The sequence below is a fragment of the Ailuropoda melanoleuca genome, chromosome 3 (genome assembly GCF_002007445.2).
Source record: "Ailuropoda melanoleuca isolate Jingjing chromosome 3, ASM200744v2, whole genome shotgun sequence".
In the NCBI taxonomy this organism is placed as follows: Eukaryota; Metazoa; Chordata; class Mammalia; order Carnivora; family Ursidae; genus Ailuropoda; species Ailuropoda melanoleuca.
Genome location: NC_048220.1, coordinates 83,381,283 through 83,400,516, shown reverse-complemented (window position 1 = coordinate 83,400,516; position 19,234 = coordinate 83,381,283). Strand labels below are relative to the sequence as shown.

The 19,234-nt window shown below is 37.3% G+C and overlaps 1 protein-coding gene across 7 annotated transcripts in view; it reads right to left on the bottom strand.

Annotated features, from left to right (window-relative positions):
- Nucleotides 1–19,234, bottom strand: part of UIMC1 (ubiquitin interaction motif containing 1) — a 150,430-nt gene that overhangs the window by 102,206 nt on the left and 28,990 nt on the right. For 6 of the 7 annotated variants that reach the window (XM_034656695.1, XM_034656691.1, XM_034656689.1 and 3 more), the window contains exon 2: nt 10,846–11,000. In XM_034656695.1, the coding sequence (XP_034512586.1) occupies nt 10,846–11,000 (155 nt within the window). Of the gene's footprint in view, nt 1–10,845; nt 11,001–19,234 lie in introns of those variants that run through there. The other variant, XM_034656693.1, reaches the window with a different exon arrangement.

Genomic DNA, 19,234 nt, shown 5'->3' with positions numbered 1-19,234 from the left:
TCGAAAAAAAAAAAAAAAACTTAAAAAAAAAAAAAAAAAAAAAAGGAAAGCACTTGTTATGATGAGCACTGGGTGTTACATATAAGTCATGAATCATGAAATTCTACTCTTGAAAACAGTATTACACTATATGCTAACTAACTAGAATTTAAATAAAAATTGGCGAGGGGGAACCGCTCAGCAAAATAGAAACAAAAGAAAACTTCTTCAGGGCACCTGGCTGTCTCAGTTGGAAGAGCATGCGACTCTTGATCTCAGGGTTATGAGTTTGAGCCCCACACTGGGTGTACAAAGTACTACGACTACTACTACTACTACTACTACTACTACTACTACTACTACTAAACTCTAAAAAAAAGAGAGAGAGAGAGAACTTCTTCAACCTGATAAAAGGCATCTATGGAAAACCTACGATTAACCTCATGCTACTCTTGCCATTTCTATTCAACTTTATACTGGAGGTTCCAGTCAAGGAAATTAAACAAGAAAAAGAAATATAAGGAACCCAGATTGTAAAGCAAGAAGCAAAACAGTCTCTATTAATAAACAACACGACCATCTGTGTACAAAATTTGATGGAATCTACAAAAAAAATACTGTAATAAGTTTATCAAGGTTGCAGAATACCAGAAAAAATACAAAACTCAATTCTATGCAGGGGCACCTGGGTGCCTCAGTCGGTTAAGTATCTGCCTTCAGCTCAGGTCATGATCCTGGGGTCCTAGGATCAAGTCCCACATCGGGCTCCCTGCTCAGCAGGGAGTCTGCTTTTCTCTTCCCCTCTGCCCCCACAACCCGCTCCTGCTCATGCTCTCTCTCAAATGAATTTAAAAAATTATCTTTAAAAAAAATCAATCCTGTGCATATATTCTAGCAACAAAAAAACCTTAAAATTTTCAAAGAATTCCCCATACACAAAAACATCAAATATACAAAAACATCAAATATGTAGGGTAAAATCTAACAAAAGATGTGAAAGATCTGTATGCTGAAAACTACAAAATATTACTGAGAGAAATTAGAGATGACCCTGAAGAAATGGAGACATATATCTTATTCATTGGCCAGAAGTCTCCATATTAAGATATCACTTCTCCCTCAAATTGATCTATAAATTCAACACCATTCCAATCAAATTCCTAACAAAATTTTTGTACAATTTGCAAACTGATTTCAAAATTCATATAGAAATGCAAAGGTACTGGGTCACCTGGGTGGCTCGGTTGGTCAAGCATCTGCCTTCGGGTCAGGTCATGATCCTGGGGTCCTGGGATTGAGCCCTGTGTTGGGCTCCCTGCTCTGCAGGGAGCCTGCTTCTCCCTCTCCCTCTGCCTGCCACTCCCCGTTTGCTCTCTCTTTCTGTGTCAAATAAATAAATAGTCTTTAAAAACAAAAAAGAAAAGAAATGCAAAAGAACCAGAATAGCCAAAAAACTCTAACAAAGATCAAAGAGGACTGACACTACTTGGTTTCAAAAAGTTCCAGTAATCAAAGCAGCATGACAGACTGACTTAAGAGTGACAAAAAGATCAGAGGAATAAAGTCTAGAAGTAAATTCACATACATAAACATGACTCATTTTTAACACGGGTGCAATGGTAAAGTGAAGAAAGAAGATCCTTTCCCACCTATGGTGCTCAAAAAATTGGATATGATCAGGAAAAAAGTGAACATGGAGTTATACTACATCATATATAAAAATTAATTCAAAATAGATCCTAGATGTAAATGTAACACCTAACATAATAAAATTTCTAAAATAAATCATAAGGGACAATCTTTGTGAACTTGAGTTAAGCTATTTCTAACATACACCACCAAAAACATAATCCATAAAAGAACAAATTGATAAATAGACATCATTACAATTAATAACATCTGGTATTCAAAATATTGTTAAGAGAATGAGAAGACAAGCCATGGTTGGACAAAATATTAGAAAAGCATATATCCAATGAAGGACTTGCAGCTAGCATATATAAAGAAGTCTCAAAACTCAACAATAAGAAAACCGCCAACCCCATTCAAAAACAGATATAAGATCTGAATACTTCACAAAAATACATTTACAGGTGGCAAATAAGCACATGAAAAGATGTGCAAACAAAAATCTTTGTCTGTATTAGGGCAAACACTCTTAAATGGAAAGATCGGAAGTCTCAACACATAAAAAGAAGCTATAAAAAAGAAAGCTATAAATAGAAATTTTATAATTAATACAATAATTATATAAATAATTATATAAAACATCCTCTGAATGAGCTCAAGAGCTGAATGGAGGGGTGCCTGGCTGGCTCAGTCAGAGAAGCATGCAACTCTTGATCTCGGGGTCATGAGTTCAAGCCCCATGCTGGGGGTAGAAATGACTTAAAAATAAAATCTTAAGGGCGCCTGGGTGGTGCAGTCATTAAGCATCTGCCTTTGGCTCAGGGCGTGATCCCGGCGTTATGGGATCGAGCCCCACATCAGGCTTCTCTGCTAGGAGCCTGCTTCTTCCTCTCCCACTCCCCCTGCTTGCGTTCCCTCTCTCGCTGGCTGTCTCTATCTCTGTCAAATAAATAAATAAATAAAAATCTTAAAAAAAAATAAAATCTTAAAAAAAAAAGCTATATGGAGATTACAGACCAAAGAATCCTAGAAATTGAAGCTACAAATCATGAAAATTAAACAACAGAGAGGAAAAAAAGACTAAAAAATAATAAACAGAGCAGCACCTGGGTGGCTCAGTCAGTTAAGTGTCTGCCCTTGGCTCAGGTCATGATCCCAGGGTTCTGGGATGGAGCCCCACATCAGGCTCTCTGCTCAGCAGGGAGTGTGCTTCTCCTTCTGCCCCTCCCCCCTGCTTGTGTGCCCTCTCTCAAGTAAATAAATAAAATCTTTAATAATAATAATAAAAACAGAGTCTCAGGAACCCACAGGACAGTATCAGAAACTATAAAATTTGTGTTATCTGAGCCCCTGAAAACGAGGAGAAAGGGTATAGAGTGGAAAACGTACCTGAAGAAATAATGGCTGAATCTAGCAAAAAGAAATAAATTCAAAGAAGTCCACATCCAGACACACCATAATCAAAGTGCTGAAAATCAAAGGTGATGAAAAAAATCATGAAAGCAACCAGAGTAACACAGCATACTACATAAAGAAGAACGATCAAGGGACTCCGAATTTCTTATCAGAAACTATGGAAGCCAGAAAGCAGAACAACATTCTTAAAAGTGAAAAATGAAAAGAACTGTCAACCTAGAATTCTATACCCAACAAAAACATCCCACAGGAATAATGGTGAAATAAAGACATTCTCAGCTGAAGCAAACTAAGACAATTTGTCATCAACAGACTTGCTCTAAAAGAAATGCTAAAGAAAGTTCTTCATGGTTCTTTGTAAGATCAATAAAACAAATAAACCTCTAATCAAACTGACAAAAAGAAAAATATTGGAATGAAGGAGGGTAACCGTTACAGATAATAAATATGAAAAGGATAATATGGGAATATTAACAAAAACTCCATGCACATAAATTCAAGAACTGAGAAACAGATAAATTCTTGAAAGACAAACTACCAAAGTTTACTCAAGAAAAAACAGATGACCTGAATTGTCCCTATATCCAATAAAGAAATTGAATTAATAGCTTAAAACCTTCAAACCTGTATTTTTGTGCATTTTTTTAGAATGTATTCTAAAAATACCAACACACTGGACTTAAAGTACTTATAAAAACTAGTCTGTAGCCTAGTTTTATGAGCAAGTTCTAGTAACCTTAAAGAATCTTAAAGACAATTCCTTTACTATATACACTGCAGTAGGACAATAAAAGGTGAAAAAACTTCCTCCTATTTGATAGCTTAAACCTGATACTAAAATCTAATGAAGACAGTACAAAAAGACAATTATACAAAACCAATGCCACTAGGAATACAGATGCAAACTCCTAAATGATATACTGAGAAAGCAAATATAATATTATGTTAACGTAATACATCATGACCAAGTAAGATTTACTCCAGATTGCAAAGATGTGCCAAAATTAAAAAATCTATTAATATATAATATTAACTGATTAAAGGAGAAAAATATAACATCATTTTGTTAGATAATGAAAAGGCATCTGATTAAATAGCCATTCCTAAAAATACTAATATTATATAAGCAATTAAAAATATTTCTGTAACATAATAAAGAATACAAATATGAAACAAAGAACAAAATATCTGAATAACTTAAATTCATTTCAAGTCAAGACAAAGATGTACTCAATCACTGAAATCAATCAACATTATTCTTGAAGCTATAGTCAATGTAATGAAACAAACAACAAAGAAAGGTATAAATACTAGAAAGGAAAGGAGAAAATAATCATTATTAGCAGATATAAGTGCCTACCTAAAAAACCCCAAAATAATCAAAAGACAAGTATTTCAAAAATCTGTGATGGATCAACGAACAAAACAGAAAATCCAAAAACGAACCCATTTATAGACAAGATTTTAGTTCACAATAAAGGTAAAACTTCAAGTCTTTGGAGAAATGATTAATGAAAAATGTTGGTAAAAGCATGTAACCACTGAGACTGTTTTTTAATGTACACGTATTTTTTTTTTAAGATTTTATTTATTTACTTGAGAGAGTGAGCGAGAATGCACAAGCAGCAGGGAGGGGCAGAGGGAGACAGAGAAGCAGATTCCCTGATGAGCCAGGAGCCCCATGCAGAGCTCAATCCCAGGACCCCAAGATCATGATCTGAGCTAAAGGCAGATGCTTAACAGACTGAGCCACCCAGATGCCCCTACGTGTACAGATAAATGTAGCAGAACTGTACAGAAAAGCATGGAAAGCTAAAACAAATACAGTCGTTACCTCTAGATGGGTGGAAAGGGATGCAACTGGTGAGGGTCGTACTAAGTCGAGAGGACTTCTAAGGTAGTAAATACAGGTGTTCAGATTATTTTTTAAAACCATGATTTACATTTTATGTAAATGTAAAAAACATGATTATTTTAATATATAGAAAAAACATCTGATAAAGAACAACATCCATTCATAATAAAAACCCTCAAAAAAGTAGGTCTAGAGGGAACATACCTCAACATAATAAAGGCTTTATATGAAAAACCCAGAGCTAACATCATACTCAATGGAGAAACACTGAGAGCTCCCCCTAAGGTCAGAAACAAGACAAAGATGTCCACTCTCATCACTTCTATTCAACACAGTACTGAAAGTCCTAGCCACAGCAATCAGAAATCAAGGAGTAAAAGGCATCCTGGGGTGCCTGGGTGGCTCAGCTGTTAAGCGTCTGCCTTCCGCTCAGGTCATGATCCCAGCATCCTGGGATCGAGCCCCGCATCGGTCTCCCTGCTCGGCAGGAAGCCTGCTTCTCCCTCTCACACTCCCCTTGCTTGTGTTCCCTTTCTCTCTGTCAAATAAATAAATAAAATCAAGAAGGAAGGAAGGAAGGAAGGAAGGAAGGAAGGAAGGAAGGAAGGAAGGAAGGAAGGAAAGAAAAAGAGAGAGAGAGGGAGGGAGAGAGAGAGAGAGAGAGAAAGAAAGAAAGAAAGAAAGAAAGAAAGAAAGAAAGAAAGAAAGAAAGAGTAAAGAAAATCCAAATCAGTAAGGAAGAAGTAAAACTTTCACTATTTACAGATGGCATACTATATATAGAAAACCCTAAAGACTCCACTGATAAATGAATCCAGTAAAGTCATAGGATACAAAATTAATGTACAGAATTCTGTTGCATTCCTATATACTAATAACAAAGCAGCAGAAAGTGAAATTAAGAAAACAGTCGCATTCACAATTGCACCAAAAACAATAAAATATCTAGGAATAAACTTAACCACAGAGGTGAAAGACCTGTACTCTGAAAACTATAAAACACTGATGAAAGAAATTAAAGATGACACAAAGAAATGGAGAGACATTCCATGCTCATGGATTGGAAAAATAAACATTGTTAAAATGTCTATACTGCCCAAAGCAATCTACACATTTAAAGCAACCCCCAACAAAATACCAACAGCATTTTTCACAGAACTAAAACAAACAATCCTAAAATTTGTTTGTGAATAGCCAAAGCAATCTTGAAAAAGAGAAACAAAACTGGAGGTATCACAATTCCAGACTTCAAGTTATACTACATAGCTGTAGCTATCAAAACAGTAAGGTCCTAGCATAAAACAGACACACAGATCAATGGAACAAAACAGAAAACCCAGAAACAAACCCAGAAATATACGATCAATTAATCTCCAACAAAGAAGGAAAGACTATACAGTGGGAAAAATCTCTTCAACAAATGGTACTGGGAAAACTGGTCAGCTACATGCAAAAGAATGAAACTGGATCACTTTCTTAGACAAAAATAAACTCAAAATGGATTAAAGACCTAAACATGAGACCTGAGACCATAAAAATCCTAGCAGAGAGCACAAGCAGTAATTCTCTTACACTGGCCAATTTTCTAGATATGTCTCCTAAGGCAAGGAAAATAAAAACAAAAATAAACTATTTTAACTACATCAAAATACAAAGCTTCTGCAGAGAGGTGCCTGGGTGGCTCAGTCAGTTACACATCTGACTCTTGGTTTCAGCTCAGGTCCTGATCTCATGGTTCATGATATCCAGCCACAGGCCCGTCACCGCACTCAGCAGGAGTCTATTTGGATATTCTCTCCCTCTGCCCCTTCCCCCATTCATGTGCCCACTCTCTTTCTTAAATAGGTCAATAAAACTTAAAAAAAAAAAAAAAAAGCTTCTGCACAGCAGAGGAAAAAATCAACTGAAAGGCAACCTACTGAATGGGAGAAGATACTTGCAAATGACGTATCTGATAAAGGGTTAGGTATCCAAAATATATAAAGAATTGATACAGCTCAATACTCAAAAACCAAATTATCCAATTAAAAAATGTTCAGATGACATGAACAGACATTTCTCCAAGACATCCAGAGGGCCAACAAATGACAAGATGCTCAACATCACTCATCGTCAGGGAAATATAAATCAAAACTATAATGAGATATCACCTCACACCTATCAGAATGACTAAAACCAAAAACACAAGAAACAAGTGTTGGCAAGGATATGGAACCTACTGTATTGTTGGTGGGAACGCAAACTGGTGCAGGTGCTGTGAAAAACAGTAAGCAGGTTCCTCAAAAAGTTAAAAATAGAACTACCCTTCAATCCAGTAATCATGCTACTGGGTATTTATCCGAAAAATACAAAAACACAAATTCAAAGGGATATGTGCACCCCTGTGATTACAGAGGCATTATTTACAATAGCCAAATGATGGAAGCAGCTCAGGTGATCATCAATAGATAAATGGATAAAAGAACATGTGACACACACACACACACACACTGGAATATTATTCAGCCATAAAAAAGAATGAAATTTTGCCATTTGCAATGACATGGATGGAGCTAAAGAGTACAATGCTAAGTGAAATAAGTCAGTCACACAAAGACAAATACCATTTGATTTCACTCTTATGTGGAATTCAACAAATAAAACAAATGAGCAAAGGAGAAAAAAAGAGAGAGAGAGAGAGACAAACCAAAAAACAGACTCTTAACTATAGAGAACTGAGAGTTACCAGAGAGGAGGTTGGGGGGTGTGGATTTGGGTGAAACAGATGATGGGGACTTCAAAAAAAACAAACAAAAACTGGGGCACCTGTGTGGCTCGGTCAGTTAAGTGTCTGCCTTTGGCTCAGGTCATGATCCCAGGGTGGGTCCTTGGATCAAGCCCTGCATTGGGCTCCCTGCTCAGTGGGGAGCCTGGTTCTCCCTCTCCCTCCTGCTCTCCCTGGTGTTCTCTATCTCTGTCAAATAAATAAATAAAATCTTTAAAAAAACAAAAACAGTGATTTTATGGACTCTCCTGTAGACACAGTTCACAATTTTTAAAAAATTAATGAGCTAGATCTATATGTGTTACAAAAAGACCTGCAAGAAATACGTGAAAAGGCAAAATGGTATATGTAGCATGATTCCTTTCCTGTAAAAGATTTTATTGATGGTATATGCATAAAAAATTGGGGGGAAGAATAAAGAAATTATTGCCTTTTATTAAATGTACACTGACTGAAGTGTATACCTTCATTATATACCTTTCTATACTATTTTGTTTTCAAACAGTTTTAAACTGTTTTTAGTTTGTTTTAACATGTATGTTTATAACAATTTAATGAATCTGCATGTGTTTGTGTATAACTATTTTATTTTTGTAAATATTAAGACAGGTTATTCAAGCAGTAAAATCGATAAGACTGTTCTGTTTTCTTCTTAATACTTTTAGACCTTTCTTTAAAAAAACTATTTAGGGGGGCCTGGGTGGCTCAGTCGTTAAGCATCTGCCTTCATCTCGGGTCACAATCCCAGGGTCCTGGGATCCAGCCCCACATCCGGCACCCTGCTCAGCGAGAAGCCTGCTTCTCCCTCTCCCACTCCACCTGCTTTGTGTTCCCTCTCTCGCTGTGTCTCTCTTTGTCAAATAAAATCTTTAAATAAATAAATAAGAAGAACGATTTAGACAAAATCCTAATTAAAAACTAGACTATAGGGGCGCCTGGGTGGCACAGCGGTTAAGCGTCTGCCTTCGGCTCAGGGCGTGATCCCGGCGTTATGGGATCGAGCCCCACATCAGGCTCCTCTGCTATGAGCCTGCTTCTTCCTCTCCCACTCCCCTTGCTTGTGTTCCCTCTCTCGCTGTCTGTCTCTATCTCTGTCAAATAAATAAATAAAATCTTTAAAAAAAAAAAAAAAACTAGACTATAAGAAATTCAAAAAAATAAATATCCAATAGAAATATGAAAAAATGTTCAATTTTCCTAGTTATTAAAAATATACAACGGTTTGATTATCAAATTGGGGGAAAAATGTGGTAACAGCTTTGGCAAGAAACAAGGCAACTAACGCACTACTGAGGAGAATATAAATAAGAACAGATTGTGAAGGTTCTAATGGATTATACCATATTAATATTCTGAACTAATCTTGTAGGGACTAGGCAAAGATTTTTTAAGTAAGCAAATACAATAATGTAAAATCTGAATTCCTGGGGCACCTGGGTGGCTCAGTCAGTTAAGTATCTGCCTTCGGCTCAGATCATGATCCTGCGGAGTGGAGATCAAGCCCCCATTCTCTCTCTGCCCCTCCCTCCTGCTCTGCTCTCTCTCTCTCTCTCTCTCTCTCTCTCTCAAATAAATAAATAAAAATCTTTTAAAAAATAAAATAAAATCTGAATTCTTAAAAAAAAAGAATCTGAATTCTTAAAAAAAAGTTAGGGTAAACTAAGTGAAATAAGAGAAAAAATTGCGATAGAGGAAAAAAAGAAAGACAAGCAAGTTCAGAGTCTGTTACCAGAATTCAAATAACAGATGATCAAGAAAAGAAATGGAAATGGAAGAGGAAGAATAGATCTGAGTGTCATTCTAAGAGGTAAAAACTAAAGGATATAGTGAAAAGGAGCACCTGGGTGTTGCGGTCAGTTAAGTATCTGACTTTTGATTTCAGCTCAGGTCATGACCTCGGGGTTGTGGGACTGAGTCCTGTATCAGGCTCTGCACTGAGCATGGATTCTCTCCCTCCCTCTACTTCTGCCCCTTTCCCTGCTTGTGCATGCACATGCTTTCTCTCAATAAATAAAATCTTAAAAAAAAAAAAAAAGGATGTAGTGAATGATTAGCTATAAAATATGAGAAAGAGGAATGAGTTGGGTGGCTCAGTCAGTTAAGTGTCTGCCTTTAGCTCAGGTCATGATCTCGGAGTTCTGGGATCGAGCCCCACATCAGGCTCCCTGCTCCGTGGGGAGTATGCTTCTCCCTCTCACTCTCCCCCCCACATACTCATGCAATCTCTCTCTCTCTCTCTCAAATAAATAAAATCTTAAAAAAAAAAAGAGAGAGAAATGAGTTAAAGATATTTCTGAGCTTTATAACAAACAATGAGTAGCTCTACCATCAAATGTGTTGGAAGATAAAGAAAAAAGAGAAGTGAACTTGGAAGAAAAAACAATGACTTAGTTGCCGTCCCGGATGTCACCTACAGACAAGGGGAAATCTCTAACAAACAAATGGAAAAAGGGAACAAAAGAGAGATGTTAAGAGCTAAAGCAGCATTGTCCAATAAAGCTTTCCAAAATGAGGGAAATGTTCTGTCGCTGTGCCATCTAATACAGCAAACACTAGACTCACGTGGCTTTGATCACTTGAAATGTGACAGGCCAACAGAGGAACGGATTTATTTAATTTTAATTAATACAAATTTAAATAGCTATAGGCGGCTCATTGCTACCATACTGGACCATAGAGACTTAACTACATTTACATTCTCTTTCTCTCACTTTCTAGACACATAAAAATTAACATTTACATTTGACTTACACTATTCTAATAGCTTAAAAATACCACCTTGGGTTAAAATATTACAAAACTGAGGAACTATGATCCATCCTCAGCCAAACAGTATGATTACGTTAAGTAATTCTTAATTCCATTTACAAATCAAAATGAAGCTGAGTAAAAAACTGCATGCTCTGGGGCGCCTGGGTGGCTCAGTCGGTGAAGCGGCCGCCTTCAGCTCAGGGCATGATCCTGGAGTCCCAGGATCGAGTCCCACATCAGACTCCTTGCTCAGTCTGCTTCTCCCTCTGCCTCTCACCCCACTCATGCTCTCTCTCACTCTCTCAAATAAATAATAAATAATCTTAAAAAAAACAAAAACAAAAAAAACTGCATGCTCTGGCAAGTTGGCATTAAGGTATAGTTGCAAAACAAACCAGTCATGGAGAAGGCATAGTTTGAGACCTAGAGCTCCACTCTTCAGAATACTGACCTCTCCATCACTATCAGATATCACAATGAATGCATCTTCAAGTCTACGTTTCCTCTTCAGATTGACAGAACTGGCAGTTTCTGCATCTTTCTTCTCCAGGTTCTGAGCTTCAGAGGCTTCTTTAACTTTTTTCTTTCTCCGTGGCATTCTTTTGTCTGAAACACAGGGTAAGTAATTCACTCTAAGTGTAAGTTTTCCAGATGCTATTTGTAACTTAGTCATGTAACAGAAAAAAGGTTTCCATCTAAAAGAAGTAAAATGACTTCTGAACATTTCCACCACTCATTATAATTTCAATTTTTCTATTTAAAAAACTGTATCTAGATGTATCTCATCTCTGTAGGGACATTTCAATAGAAATAATACAACAATTTATCCTAGTTCCTTAAACATTAACTTAGATAATTGGTTCTCTTTTTTGAGATTTATTTATTTATTTGAGAGAGAGTGGGTGCGCATGCACAATCACACATGCGAGTGGGGGAAGGGGCAAAGGCAGAGAATCATCAAGTGGACTCCCCACTGAGCACAGAGCCCGACATGGGGCTCGATCTCATGATGCATGAGAGCATAACCTGAGCTGAAAACAAGAGTCGGACATTCAACCAACTGATGCACCCACGTGCCCCAGATAACCTGCTCTTTTGACTACATATTATAATTTACATAATAAAGAATTTTTTTCAACAACAATGCCTCAACTTGATAAAGGACATCTAAAAAAAAACCCCACAATTAATATCATACTTAAAGGTAAAAGACTGAATGCTTTCTCCTTAAGACAGGAAGAAGACAGGATGAACATTATCTTGGAAATTCTGGGCAGGTCAACTATGCAAAAAGAAATAGAAGACATCCAAATTGGGAAGGAAGAAGTAAAACTACCATCGTTTGCAGATGACACGATCTTGTGTTTAAAAAACACTAAGGGGCGCCTGGGTGGCAAAGCGGTTAAGCGTCTGTCTTCGGCTCAGGGCATGTGTGATCCCGGCATTATGGGATCAANCCTGATGTCAAGGTCCTGAGTTCAAGACCCATATTGGGTGTAGAGATTACTTAAAAAATAAAATCTTTAGGGGTGCCTGGGTGGCTCAGTAAGTTAAGCATCTGACACTTGATTTTGGCTCAGGTCATGATCTCAGGGTCATGAGATCAAGCCCCATGTCAGGCTCTGCGTTGGGTATGGAGCCTACTAAAGATTCTCTCTTTCCCTCTCTCTCAAAAAATAAAATAAAATCTTTAAAAAATAAGACAAAAATAAAATTCAATTTCTAATAGCATCAAAAATAATAAAATTCTTAGGAATAAATTTAACAATATAAGTGCAAGACTTACAAATGAAAACTTAAAAATATTGTGGAAGGAAGGGTCCAGTTCAAGGTGACAATGGAAGATCCTGAATTAACCTCTTCCTACGGACACACCAAATCTACAAATATATATGGAACAAATTCTAAATAAACCTAAAACCTGGCAGAGCAACCCATTCACAAATGAGAGGGAAACCACATTAAAGAAAGTAGGTAAGGTTAAAAGACAATCTCATAAACCCCACCCCAGGCACAAGAACCCACAAGGGGGAGGGAACTCAACCCAGGAGCTTCTCCCTGAGGAGAAACAGGTTTAAACCCCATACCTGTCACCAGCGATGGGTATTAAGGAGGGCACATATTGCATGGTGCACTGGGTATTATACGCAAATAATGAATCATGGAACATTACATCAAAAACTAAGGATATACTGTATGGTGACTAACATAACATTAAAAATTATTATAAAAAAATAAAAAATAAAATTACAGAAATAAACCAAGCTGGGGGAAAAAAAAAAACCCATACCTGGCACCACAACTTTTAAGACTTACACCTGAGAGATAAGCCCCCTAAAGATCTAGCTTTGAAAGCCAACATAGCTTGCATCCACAAAACTCCCAGAACTCAAAGGAATTGAAAAGCAGTTCTCAAAAAACTGACATGCAAATTCATGCACCCCAGAGCTCAGCACAAAGGCACCCAAGTGAAAAGCACCCAGACTTTCTGTGGAAAAGGCTTATTTGCTTATCTTAAAGCATCAGCCTGAGAGGCAGGTATCTAATTCAACATACATAGATGCCTACCAAAGTATTCCAAAGACAGAGGCCAGCAGGCACCATCTTTGTATCTCCCTCTCATTCAAGCTTGCCAGTATCTCCCAGAAAGGAGTTTGTACCCTTGTCTGACACTCCAATTTACAGCTGCTTCCCAGGGGATACTCCCAGATCATCTGCCTCTGGGGGCCACCAGCGGACAGTCTTGCAGGACTTTATATATAATTTGCATACTTTAAAAGCTACAGCCTGAGAGTCTGGCTTCCAATTAGCCTTAATCTAAGTGGTGACTGAGTTCCTCCCTTTTGGGACACTGACAGTTTTTGGCATACCTTCAAGTGCTGAAAGCCACCAAAAACATAGTAGACTCTTGGATAACCACAAAGGTTTGAGAGACAGCTAAATGCTAAGGCAAGGTTGAAAGATAAAGTTCATCTCCTACATAAGGACACTTTTTCAAAACCTGGAGAGTTGCTGGGTTGTTTTTTTTTTTCTCAATTATTCTTTTTAATTTAAATTCAATTAATTAACATGTAATGTATCATCTGTCTCAGGGGTACAGGTCTGTGATTAATCAGTCTTACACAATACACAGCACTCACCATAACACATACCCTCCCTAGGGCCCATCACCCAGCCACCCCATTCCCCTCACACCCCTCCCCTCCAGCAACCCTCAGTTTGTTTCCTGAGATTAAGAGTCTCTTATGGTTTGTCTCCCTCTCTGGTTTTGTCTTGTTTCATTTTTTTCCCTCTCTTCCCCTATGATCCTCTGCCTTGTTTCTTAAATTCCACGTATCAAGTGAGATCATATGATAATTTTCTTTCTCTGATTGACTTATTTTGCTTAGCGTAATACCCTCTAGTTCCATCTACATTGTTGCAAATGCCAAGTTTTTTTTTTGTTGGTGGCTGCAAGAGTTGCTATCTTATCTAATGCATAGAATCAACATGGAGAGTAAAGAAAATGGAGGGGGGGGGAAGGAGTATGTTCCAAACGAAAAGAATTAGATGAAAGTTCAGAAAAACACCTTAACAAAAGAGAGGTAAGTGATTTACCTAACAAAGGAGTTCGAAATAATGGTCATACATCCAAATAGCCAACAGACACATGAAAAATTGCTCAACAACATTTGGCATCAGAGAAATACAAATCAAAAGCAATGAGATACCACCTCAAACAAGTCAGAATGGCTAAAATTAACAAGTCAGGAAACAACAGATGTTGGCAAGGATGTGGAGAAAGGGGAACTCTCCTACACTGTTGGTGGGAATGCAAGCTGGTGCAGCCACTCTGGAAAACAGTATGGAGATTCCTCAAAAAAGTTTGAATATAGAGTTACTCTACGACCAGCAATTGCACAACTGGGTATCTACCCCAAAGATACAAATGTAGTGAACCGAAGGGGTACCTGCACCCCAATGTCTATACCAGAAATGTCTACAACAGCCAAACTATGGAAAGATCCCAGATGTCCAATGACAGATGAACGAATAAAGATGTGGTATATATATATACAATGGAATATTACACAGCCATCAAAAAATGAAATGTTGGCATCTACAACGATGTAGATGGAACTAGAGGGTATTATGCTAAGCAAAATAAGTCAATCAGAGAAAGACAATTATCATATGATCTCACTGATATGTGGAATTTAAGAAACAAGGCAGAGGATCATAGGGGAAGAGAGGGGAAAAAATGAAACAAAACCAGAGAGGGAGACAAACTGTAAGAGACTCTTAATCTCAGGAAACAAACTGAGTGTTGCTGGAGGGGAGGGGTGTGGGGGGAATGGGGTGGCTGGGTGATGGACACTAGAGAGGGCATGTGTTGTGGTGTGCACTGTGTATCGTGTAAGACTGATGAATCACAGACCTGTACCCCTGAACAAATAATAAATTATATGTTAATAAAAAAAAAAAAACCTCTAAACAAAACACACACACACACACAAGAAATAAATATTTGGTATTCACTCCTAAAAAAAAAAAGAAATAGTGATCATAAAATTGTTCCCTGAGTTCAGAAAAAGAATGGGTAAACAAAATAAGAATTTTAATTAAAAAATTAAAAATATAAAAAATTATCAAATAGAAGTCACATTACTGAAGAATACAATAACTGAACTGAAGAATACAATAACTGAACCGGAAAATACAACAGAGGACTTCAACATCAGATTAGATGAAGAAGAAAGGATCACCTCACTTGAAGACACATCAGTGGAACTCAGAGCAGCAAAAGAAAAAAGATGAAAAATGGGTAGTACATTAAAGAACTTATACGACAATATCAAGCAGACCAACATTCATGTTACAGAGGTCCCAAAGGAAGAGGGAACAAAAGAGGCAGGAAAATTATTCAAAGAAAAAATGGATAAAAACTTCCCTAACCTGGGGAAGGAAACAGACATCCAGATCCAGGAAGCCCAGAGAGTTCTAAAAAAGATAAACCCAAAGGAATCCACACCAAGACACATTATAATTAAAAGTGTCAAAAGTTACAGACAAGGGAAAAAAATTTTTAAAGTAGGAGAGAAAATGAACATTTTACTTGATTACAATAATTTGTTAAGGGACACACAAGATAAAAAGATGTAAATTATGACATCAAAAACATGTTGGGAGTGCCTGGGTAGCTCAGTCAGTTGGGCATCCAACTCTTGGTTCAGCTCAAGTCATAATATCAGGGCAGTGATATCAAGCCCTGCATCCAGCTCTACACTCAGCACAGAGTCTGTTTGAGATTCTCTCTCTCCCTCTCCCTTTGCCCCTCCCCACTAAAATAAATAAATAAATCATTTTGTTTAATGACTTTGTAGGGAGAATAAAAACATAGAGCTTTAGAATATGCTCAAACTTAAGTTGCCTAGCAACTTAAAACAGACTGTTGTATATTGTTTTAGATAAGCCTCATGACAATCACAGAGCAAAAACCTATAGTAGATACATAAAAGATAAAGGAATCTAAATATACCACAAGAGAAAATCATCAAATCACAAAGGAAGACAGCAAGAAAAGAAGGAACAAAGGAATTACAAAGCAGCCAAAAAACAACACAATGGCACACACACACACAAAAGGCAATAAGTACTTAGCTACCATTAATTACTTTAAATGTAAATGGGCTAAATTCTCTAATTAAAAGACTCAGAGTGGCTGAATGGATAAAAAAAAACATATCAAAACACATCAAACATATCAAACACAACACTCTCCAGGTGTCCTTATCTGCTTTACATAGTAAATCTAAGAAATTAAGGCCTAAACTTCTGGCTTAAATTACAACATTCTAGAATAAGAAAAATGTGATCTTAATTTATCACAAACATACAAAGCCTATGTTTGTAGATATATCTGCTTTATCATAATATCACTTAAAGTGACAAAAGTACATATTTCTTTTTCTATTTCAAAACTGTTATTCTGTTCTTCCTTCCCTTACCCATTTATTTCTTCTCTCCTCTTAAATGAAAATTAGGATCATTTACAAAGACTGCAACTTTATCTTTTCTTAAAGATCTATTTATTTGAGGGGCACCTGGGTGGCTCAGTCAGTTAAGTGTCTCCCTTCAGCTCAGGTCATGATCCCAAAATCCTGGGACCAAGTCCCACACCTGGCTCCCAGCTCAGAGGGAGTCTGCTTCTCCATCCGCCTTTCCCCCTGCTTGTGCTCTCTCTTTCTCTGTCAAATAAATAAATAAATCTTGTTTAAAAAGAAGATTTCATTTTTTTTAATTTTTTTTATTATTTTATGTTAGTCACCATACAGTACATCCCCGGATTTTCTCTTGCCTTTGGAGATGTGTCGTGAAAAAGGTTGCTCTGGCCGATGTCATAGAAGTTGTTGCCTATGTTCTCCTCTAGAATTTTGATGGATTCCTGTCTCACATTGAGGTCTTTCATCCATTTGGAGTTTATTTTTGTGTATGGTGTGAGAGAGTGGTCAAGTTTCATTCTTTTGCATGTAGCTGTCCAATTTTCCCAGCACCATTTATTGAAGAGACTGTCTTTTTTCCACCGGATGTTTTTTCCTGCTTTATCAAAGATTAGTTGCCCAAAGAGCCGAGGGTCCATTTCTGGGTTCTCTATTCTGTTCCATTGGTCTATGTATCTGTTTTTGTGCCAGTACCATGCTGTCTTTTTGATCACAGCTTTGTAGTACAGCTTGAAATCCGGCAATGTGATGCCCCCAGCTTTGTTTTTCCTTTTCAACAATTCCTTGGGGCCTTTTCTGGTTCCACACAAATTAAAGGGCTGTTTGTTCCAGTTCTTTGAAAAATGTCATTNCAAGGATGCCCACTCTCGCCACTATTATTCAACATAGTACTAGAAGTCCTTGCAACAGCAATCAGACAACAAAAAGGGATAAAAGGTATCCAAATCGGCAAAGAATAAGTCAAACTGTCTCTCTTCACAGATGACATAATACTCTATATGGAAAACCCAAAAGAATCCATCCCCAAACTACTAGAAGTTATAGAGCAATTCAGTAATGTGGCAGGATACAAAATCAATGCTCAGAAATCAGTTGCATTTCTATACACAAACAAAAAATCAGTTGCATTTCTATACACGCACAATGAGATTGAAGAAAGAGAAATTAGGGAATCCATTCCATTTACAATAGCACCAAAAATCGTACGTTATCTCGGAATTAACTTAACCAGAGATGTAAAGGATCTATATTCTAGAAACTACAAATCACTCTTGAAAGACAATAAGGAAGACACAAAAAGATGGAAAAATATTCCATGCTCATGGATCGGAAGAATTAACATAGTTAAAATGTCTATGCTACCCAGAGCAATCTACACTTTCAGTGCAATCCCGATCAAAATACCAATGACATTTTTCACTGGTCCTTTCGAAGGGACTTAAGCCTTCAAGTCTTTCCCAGTAAACTCCTCCCAACCCCTTGTATATTTAAGTTCCTTCTAGATCCACTCTATTTCCTTGCTACAAACATTATCAACACTTTTTGAGCCTAAAAATAACTTCCCTCAACCCTATCACCGATAAAATTATCTCTCCTTTGCTTTATCATCAAATGTTTTTACTCAGAATCTACACATTGACAACACACAATAAATTTCCAAACCAATCATTAATTTTTAAAAAAGGCAGAACAGCATGTTTAGTATTATTTTACTTGTATAAATTAAAAAACACATACACAGCCCTGTTTTAAAATCCATTTGGAAAGAGGCGCCTGGGTGGCGCAGTCGTTAAGCGTCTGCCTTCAGCTCAGGGCGTGATCCTGGTGTTCCGGGATCGAGCCCCACATCAGGCTCCTCCACTAGGAGCCTGCTTCTTCCTCCCACTCCCCCTGCTTGTGTTCCCTCTCTCACTGGCTGTCTCTGTCAAATAAATAAATAAATAAATCTTTAAAAAAATAAATAAATAAAAATCAAATAAAATCCATCTGGAAGGATACACAAGAAATTGCCAAAAGTGTGAGAGAGAATTTGAGAGATACTACAGGAAAGACATTTTCTCTGCTACTTAAATTTTGAACCATGTGCACATATTACTTTTATTTTTCTTTAAACTTTTAAACTCTGGAGATAATTTGAAATTTTTTTGTTTTTTGTTTTTTTTAAGATTTTATTTATTTATTCGACAGAGATAGAGACAGCCAGTGAGAGAGGGAACACAAGCAGGGGGAGTGGGAGAGGAAGAAGCAGGCTCATAGCAGAGGAGCCTGACGTGGGGCTCGATCCCACAACACCGGAATCACGCCCTGAGGCGAAGGCAGACGCTTAACCGCTGTGCCACCCAGGCGCCCCATAATTTGAAGTTTTGACATTAATTTTAAAGAGCACATTCTATATCTACTATGTCCATTTATTGCCCTCTTCTCTCCTATGTTATATAATCTGAATCTGCTCTCCTTTTTGGATCATCAAAGATCCCCTTGCCACCAAATCCATATACCTCTCTTCAGTTCTCATTCCACTAGCCATTTTGGCAAATCCTTTATGATAGTCTAACTTAGTATCTGTGACACTGCTCAACTGAGTTTTCTCCTAGATCTGACCTCTCCTTGCCTTCCCCTTCCTTCTATTCCCCTCATTAAATAAAAGTGTTTACCACTATACTATACTCAATCTCCTTCTCTCCCTACTTTGTAACTTCACAGTGGCATTCACTCTTGGGCTTTCAATCACAAACTCAATTTAAAGGCCTACAAGATATACAAATGCACCTAGGCTTTCCAGCTCAGCTCTAGTCCTACCATTTCTGATTTGCTGTGAAATTCTACTGAATGTTTAAAGAAATAACAATCTTTCACAAA